At 47.4% G+C, this 7,611-nt stretch overlaps 1 protein-coding gene and 1 non-coding gene across 3 annotated transcripts; both read right to left on the bottom strand.

Moving 5' to 3' along the window:
* Nucleotides 1-1,546: 1,546 nt before the first annotated feature.
* Oxsm (3-oxoacyl-ACP synthase, mitochondrial) lies at nucleotides 1,547-7,212 on the bottom strand. Of its 2 annotated transcripts, none has more exons than XM_045135942.1 (3): nucleotides 7,127-7,212; nucleotides 4,923-5,907; nucleotides 1,547-2,026 (listed from the first exon to the last, which is right to left on the bottom strand). In XM_045135942.1, the coding sequence occupies exons 1-3, from the start codon at nucleotides 7,149-7,151 to the stop codon at nucleotides 1,624-1,626; spliced, it is 1,413 nt and encodes a 470-aa protein (XP_044991877.1). In that variant the 5' UTR covers nucleotides 7,152-7,212; the 3' UTR covers nucleotides 1,547-1,623. The 2 variants fall into 2 exon arrangements, with proteins under 2 accessions (XP_044991877.1, XP_044991878.1); XM_045135943.1 differs by lacking the exon at nucleotides 7,127-7,212 and adding an exon at nucleotides 6,873-7,054.
* LOC123455396 lies at nucleotides 4,350-4,457 on the bottom strand. The gene has a single exon (XR_006633885.1). It is a non-coding gene; the product is annotated as a U6 spliceosomal RNA (small nuclear RNA).
* Nucleotides 7,213-7,611: the final 399 nt, after the last annotated feature.

Genomic DNA, 7,611 nt, shown 5'->3' with positions numbered 1-7,611 from the left:
TCATCAAGACCAGTCAGATTTGGTGCCTTCAATTAGGGTGTGTAATTTCTCATTATGCAATTCCTGTTATGCACACGAAGATAGCTTTGTGGCCCTGGGTTGCAGCGAAATTTGTCTGGTTGTGCCATTGTGCTGTTCCACTGTTTGGGCAGGATATGTGAAAATGAACACATGGAACATCCGGTGATGCCAATTCAACTGTCTGTGCTTGGAAGATCATCCACTGGAAGCTGATCATCACCACAAAACGGCAAGCCCTCCATGAACATTACAGTGAGGGCTTAAGCACCTTCATTTGTGAACTACGCAGCAGAGTTAGAAAACGACTGCAAGAAAAGTCTCAGTATTTTAAGTAAGTTTACAATGTTGTGCTGGCCTGTATTCATGGCTACATTGGGAAGCATATGGCCTGTGGACCTTGGGGTGAACACGCTTGCTCTAGGTCACAGGAAGTAGGAAGTTAAGATATGCTCACTGTAAACAAAGGTAGTAGTCTCGTTTGTCAGATTCCCAGAATATGTACTGGAGAAAAGTGAGGCTTTATACATTCTGACCTTATGCCTGGTGTAGGACATATGGCCCAGCCATTAAGGCACTTGCTTGTAAAGCCTAGCAACCTAGGTCCAATTACCCAGTACCCAGGTAAAGCCAGACTCACAAAGTGGTACATGCATTTGGAGTTCATCTGCAGTGGGCAGAGGCTCTGGTGTGCCCATTCTCTCTTTCCCTCTCTCTCTCTCTCTGCTTGCAAATAAATAGATAAATAATTTTTAAAAAAGAAAGAAAGAAACGCTAAGCCAGCTTGACTTACTAGAAAAAAGAAAACTCCGAAGTTCAGGGAGATTCCATTAACTTACAGAAAGTACAAGTAATATGAAGAAAGAGGGCAAGGGCTAGAGAGGTAAAGGGTGAACAGATCATTTCTGGCTGGCAGCTCTGCTCAGGGCTGACTGATGATGCAAGCCTCCACTTGTATTATTCTCCGTCCCACACTGCACAAGTAGTGTTCCAAGGCCTGCACCAGGCAGCACCCCTGCTGTGCTCACAGAACCGACTTCAAAAGCCCGGGACATGAACAAGAGCACATCAAATAACACTAAGAGGAACAAATCAGTGAAAGTAGGGGATGTGGGCTGGAGAGATGGCTTAGCTGTTAAGCGCTTGCCTGTGAAGCAAGCCCTTAACCCCGGTCCGAGGCTCGATTCCCCAGAACCCACGTTATAGCCAGATGCACAAGGGGGCTCATGCGTCTGGAGTTCTTTGCAGTGGCTGGAGGCCCTGGTGCGCCCATTCTCTCTCTCTCTACCTCTTTCTTTCTGTCACTCTCAAATAAATAAATAAAAATGAATTTAAAAAAAGAAAGAAAGAAAGTAGGGGATGTGAGGGAAGGAGCTGCTACTGGGATCTAACAGGAGGTACCCAGATGCTGTTAAGCACCCAGTACTGCAAAGGGTAGCCCCTTTCACCTAAGATTAACCTTACGCCAAGCACCAACTGTGCCGAGTCTGAGAAAGCCTAACACATTAAGGGCTTCTGAGTATTGATATAAAATAAATACATATATTTATTACTTTTACATTTGTAACATATAAAAAGTTAATGTTTAACTACAAATGATTTGTTCTACATGCCAGCGATACAGAGTGTTGCATTAGTACCACCAAAACCAAAGGAGTTGGTGAGCCCAACACGTCGCTGTTCAGTTTTCCACTCCTGTGCCTCCAGAGGAACATAATTGAGATCAAATTCTGGCTCTGTACAGTCCAGATTTAAAGTCGGAGGTAGTTTCTGATGGTAACAGGCCAGTGCGGTAAAAGCTGCTTCAACTGCCCCTGCAGCACCCAGCAGGTGGCCAGTGGCTCCTTTTGTGGAGGAAACAGCAAGGGCACGTGCATGGTCTCCCAAGAGACGCTTGATGGCTTTGTTCTCAGCAGCATCGCCCAGTGGCGTGGAAGTGGCATGTGCATTGATGTAGGAAATCTCTCCAGGCCGTACCCCTGCATCTTTTACAGCAGCAGTCATGCATCTGGTGAGAAAAGAAACTCATCAGAACTAATTTAACCTTGACAGGAGAAAAATCATCTGAACAAATGCAGTGAAAGAAACCAAAAAGAAAAAAAGGTATCCAAGCACACTGAATGAGACCCATCCTGGGTCACCATGTGGCTTAGAATGAGCGACACCCAGTAAGTACCTTGAACCAACTCATGACCAGGAGTTAAAAAGACTACAGGACTGCACAGTCTCGAATGAAATACAATCCCATTGATTTGAACAGGCTTCTTTTCCCTGGTGACGTGGGGGGTGTTAACACAAAACTAAAGTATCCTTCTAGAAATGCTTTTAGGAATGAAGAAAGGACAGGAAGACATTTAAATATATTAAATGCATACATTGAAATATCAAATTTGACACATTTCCAATAATCTACTAGTTTAAGGTTTAAACAGCCTTTAAACATCTCCTTTACGGGGCATGGTAGCATATGCCTTTAATCCCAGATTTGAGAGGCAAAGGTAGGAGGATCACCATGAGTTCGAGACCACCTGAGACTACATAGTAAATTCCAGGTCAGCATGGACTAGAGTGAAACACTACCTCAAAAAACTTTTAAAAAAAAAATCTCCTTTAGGGCTGGAGAGATGGCTTGGCAGTTAAGGCGCCTGCCTGCAAAGCCTAAGAACTCCTGTTTAAATCTCCAGGTCCCACACAGCCAGATGCACAGTGATGAAAGGATGTAATGTTGCACATGTGCATAAGGGGGCACATCTGTCTAAAGTTTATTCACAGTGGCTGAAGGTCCTGGTGCACCCATTCTCTCTCTCTCTCAAAATAAATATTTTTAAAAAATATTTTATTTTTATTATTTATTTGTTTGACAGAAAAAGGAGAGAGAATGGGCGTGCCAGGGCCTCCAGCCACTGCAAACGAACTCCAGACATGTGCACCCCTTGTGTATCTGGCTAATGTGTGAATCAAACCTGGGTCCTTTAGCTTTGCAGGCAAAGTCCTTCACCACTAAGGCATCCCTCCAGCCCCTCAAAATAAATAATATTTTTAAATCCCCTTTATTTAGGCTACAATAATTCTAATGTAGAATTACAAAGCCAAAAAATCTAAATAAAAACAAACTTGGCTGGGTGTGGAGGTGCACATCTTTAATCCCACCGCTTGGGAGGCACAGTAGTAGGATCGCTGTGAGTTCATGGCCGGCCTGGAAGTACGAAGTGAACTCCAGGTCAGTCTGGGCTAGAGCTAGACCCTACCTTTTAAAAAAAAGAAGAAGAAAATTGAGCCAGGCACGGTGACACATACCTGGCATCTAAGTCCACTGTAAATCTGAGGTCAGGCTAGGTTACAAAGCAAGTTCCAGGTCAGTCCCAAGACCCTGTTTCAACCCTCTTCTCTCCAGAAAAAAAAAAAATTCTCTAGTAAGAGTTTTTGAGGGCTGGAGAAATGTCTCAGTGGTTAAGGTGCTTTGTGGGCAAAACCAAAGGACCCAGGTTCGATTCCCCAGTACCCATATAAAGCCAGATGCACAAGGTAGCATGTGCATCTGGAGTTTGTTTGCAGTGGCTGGCAGTCCTGGCATACCCATTCTCTCTCTTTTTCTCTCAGGTAAATAAGTATTTGGGGGGAGGGGGGAGAAGGCTTGGGCTGGAGAGATGGCTCAGCGGTAAGGCACTTGCCTGCAAAGCCCAACGACCTGGGTTTGATTCCCCAGTACCCACATAAAAGCCAGATGCACAAAGTGGTGTATGCCACTTTACAGTGGATAGAGGTCCTGGCATGCCCATTCTTTCTCTCTTTCTCCTGTCTCTCTGTGTATAAACAAACACTTAAAAGAGTCTTTGAGAATCTCCTGGCATCAACACCTTATCTTTAGTTGCTAATCTCCAGACTGCACATGCTCTTAACAAGTGAAGTATAATTTGAAGTGTACTGGAAGGTTTCTCCTCACCATAACCACTTCTCATCTAGCTCATTATTTGTTAGATACGTAAAGCAGCAGCAGGTTCCCATTAAAACTCAAGAGAGCACTTTAGCGGTCAGGTTACTCTGGCTCTGGACAGCTGCCTGTGTTTATAAATACTGTTCTTTCACTGGGACAAATTCATGCCTATTCATTTACACACTACTGTGTATGGTTGCTCCCACAGTGCAAGAGCAAAGCTGGAGGGTCCCAAATGAGACCCTGTGGTTCACAGTGCCAAAATATCCACTACTCATGCCTCTACAGGAGTTTGCTAGCCCTCAGGGTAATACAAAGTATGAAGTTCGAAGGCAAAGCTTTTAGCTAACACAGTAACATGCTGTCAAGGGTGTTTTCTTTTTCTTCCTTATTTTTTCTAAATATGGAATTCTTAATGAATTTGGGTGTCATCCTTCATGCAGGGGGCATGCTAATCTTCTCTGTATCACTCCAATTTTAGTATATGTGCTGCTGAAGCAAGCACTCAAGGGCATTTTTCAAAGAGTGCCCTGATCCCAGCAACATCACTATTGCCCAGGAGCTAGCTAAAAACGCAGACCATCCTAGCCAGAATCAACACTTCAGCAAGATCCCTGGGTGCCGCAAGGCTGAAAAACAGTGACTTGAAAAGAGCAGAACGAGCACAGGCCAGACACATGTAGAAGGGCCATCTCTTGTCCAAGTCTGATAAAGGGACAGAGAAAGACTGAAGGATGCACAATTATGCAGAAAACAAGGCATGGCAAGTTTTCAAAGACAACTCTAGCCGCCTTTACTAAAATTTAACTTTTGTAGGTATTCAAGAGTTTTCAAATATTTTAAAGAAACTCAAAAGTGTTTAGTCGAAAATGGAAAAAAGAAGAAATACTACCACCAAGATATAATTTCCAATTGGAGATGCAAATAAAATATCTGAAAATGCACTTTGAACAAAACTGCCAGTCTTTACCTTAAGGCACCTTCTCCTTCGGGATCAGGGGCAGTTATATGACCAGCATCACCTGAGAGTCCATAGCCCAAAACTTCAGCATAGATGCGGGCTCCTCTGCGAACAGCATGTTCGTACTCTTCCAGCACAAGTACAGCGGCTCCCTCTCCCATGACAAAACCATCTCTCTCTGGATGAAATGGTCGACAGGCCACCTTAGGGTCTGGGTTTGTGCTTAGAGCCCGGGCCCTGGAAAACCCAGCAAGGGACAATGGACTAATACAAGAATCCGTACCTCCAGCCACCATCACATCAGCATCACCATGGGCTATCAATCTAAAAGAATCTCCCACAGCATGAGCTCCTGTTGTACAGGCTGTGGACACCGCATGATTAGGGCCCTTGAGTTTATGTCGGATGCTGACCTGGCCCGCAGCCATATTGATCAGAATCTTAGGAACAAAGAAAGGGCTGACTTTATTATAACCTTTGGTCTGAAACATCACAGCAGTTTCGGAGACAACTTCAAGGGGAACCATGCCCATGCCAATGGCAACTCCAGTAGCCACCTGATCAGCCTCTGACTGAGGATGCCAGCCAGAATCATCCAGCGCTAACTCTGCTGCCCCAATGGCCATGATGGTGGGAGAAGACATGGACTTGGTGTCTGCTTTGGACACAAAGTTCTGCTCATTGAACTGACCTTCGTCAGAACCCCTTGGCACATACGCAGCGACACTGCAGGGGATATTCTTGTATTCGTCACCAACCAGAGAAACGATTCCACTTTCTCCTCGGAGAAGTCGCTCCCATACCAGTTGAGTGCCAACACCAAGAGGGGTCACTAGGCCAATGCCTGTGATGACAACCCGCCTGTGCCATGTGGATGTTGACATAGTCCCAGAAAACCTTTTGTTCATTGATCGCAGGCCCAATGTGAAGCATAGATGCATGCTGGTGGCTTTTAGATTTTGTAAGCAGTTGAACCACATGGCTGAGCACATTCCTGTAACAGACATGTAACAGAAAAGAAGCTAAAAGTTAAAAAGCTGAAAGTTGAGCTACTAAAAGAGTTAAATGCTGAGGAACTGAACTTATCTTTGTCAGTAGATGAAAAACCCCAAAAAGAGAACTGTCCAGAAAGGGCCCAGAGGGGCAATAAGAGGGAAGGACAATTTAGACCAACATAGAGTTCTCCTTCAGTCATGCTTAGGGTGACCCAACTGCAAGAACGATTGATATGCTGTTTTGAAAAATGTTTTGAGCCAGGCATGGTGGCGCATGCCTTTATCCCCACTCTGGAGGCAGAAGTAGGAGAATCACTGTGAGTTCGAGGGCACCCTGATACTACAGAGTGAATTCCAGATCAGCCTGGGCTAGAGTGAGACCCTACCTTGAAAACCAAAAAAAGAAAAATGTTTTGATACCATCTAGATCACACCAGCTAACTCAGCTAAGTACTGCGTTTTGCTTCCCGTAAGCTCGTTTACCCGGCCCCGAAAACCGAACTGCCACGAAAACCGAACCTGTCAGCTTGGAGCCAGAGCTTTGGGGAAGCTATCCTAGCTCTTCCGCCCCAGGGTAAATAAATTCATCTACTTTCATTCATACTAGTGTTGGAGTGGTATTTTCAGAGCAGTTCCCACCTCAAACAAAGACAGAAAGAACCAGCTTGCGGATGTCCTCTGGGATGCTTAACGTGTGCTGGTACAGAAAAACCTAACATTTCAACAATGATTTGTCACATTCCTGTCACAGACACAACACAGACAGCAAGAATGAGCTTAAGGATGTCCTCTGGGGTGCTTAATACGAGCTGCTACTTGTCACGGAGAAACCCAGTATTGTGGTGGCGCAGGCCTTTAATCCCAGCACTCGGGAGGCAGAGGTGGGAGGATCGCTGTGAGTTCGAGGCCACCCTGAGACTACAGAGTGAATTCCAGGTCAGCCTAAGCTAGAGTGAGACCCTACCTCGAGGCGCACACACCCCAACATTTCAACAAGGATCTGTCACACCCGGCTGGACTTAAGTCTCATGAGTGGACAACTGGACCGTCCTCCCCGGCCCGGGCTGCGGGAAGCACCGTTCCGCAGGCTGGGAGTCCTCCCGGTTCGGGCCGGCCCTGAGGGTGCGACAAGCGGCTCGAACCGTCTCACAGCCGCCAGTCCCCAGGCCCCGGCTGCGCAGTCCCGCGGGCCCGTGACCCTCCCGCAGCCTCGCGTACCTGGAGCCGACCTCAGCGCTCCCATAAACCTCCGCGGGAGCCAGGGCGGCGCGTGCGCACACGTACTTCCGCCGCAAGCAGCGCCAGAGTCGCGCATGCGCAAATTCACTTCCGCCGCCGAGGCCGCCGCGTCGCGCCGCGCGCGCTCCCGGGGACGCCTCGGGTCACGCCCGCCCTGGCCGCGCGCGCGGCCGCTGCCGTCCTTGCCCAGTTCCAAGGACTTCGCGTCGGGGGTGCGGCGACGTGACCCAAGGTGTCCCCGCGGCGTCAAGGAACGGATGCCATCGTATCCCACGGAAACCAGAAAGGGAATGACTCCCCGGCCTGCGAGAGTGACCAAAGATGAGGGCAGCCAAGCACCCGGAAGCGGGTGTCGTTCCCGGAACGTGCGGACACCGGAGCCGCTCTGCAAGCGGCTGTTCCGGAATGGGCAGGGATGCTGGGGAGCCGTGGAAGGGGGCAGCCTGGAATCTCCGCATTCTTGA

Source organism: Jaculus jaculus, chromosome 16, assembly GCF_020740685.1.
Source record: "Jaculus jaculus isolate mJacJac1 chromosome 16, mJacJac1.mat.Y.cur, whole genome shotgun sequence".
Classification (NCBI taxonomy): Eukaryota; Metazoa; Chordata; class Mammalia; order Rodentia; family Dipodidae; genus Jaculus; species Jaculus jaculus.
The sequence above is the reverse complement of the archived record's forward strand: the minus strand, read 5'-3'. Positions and strand labels throughout refer to the sequence as shown.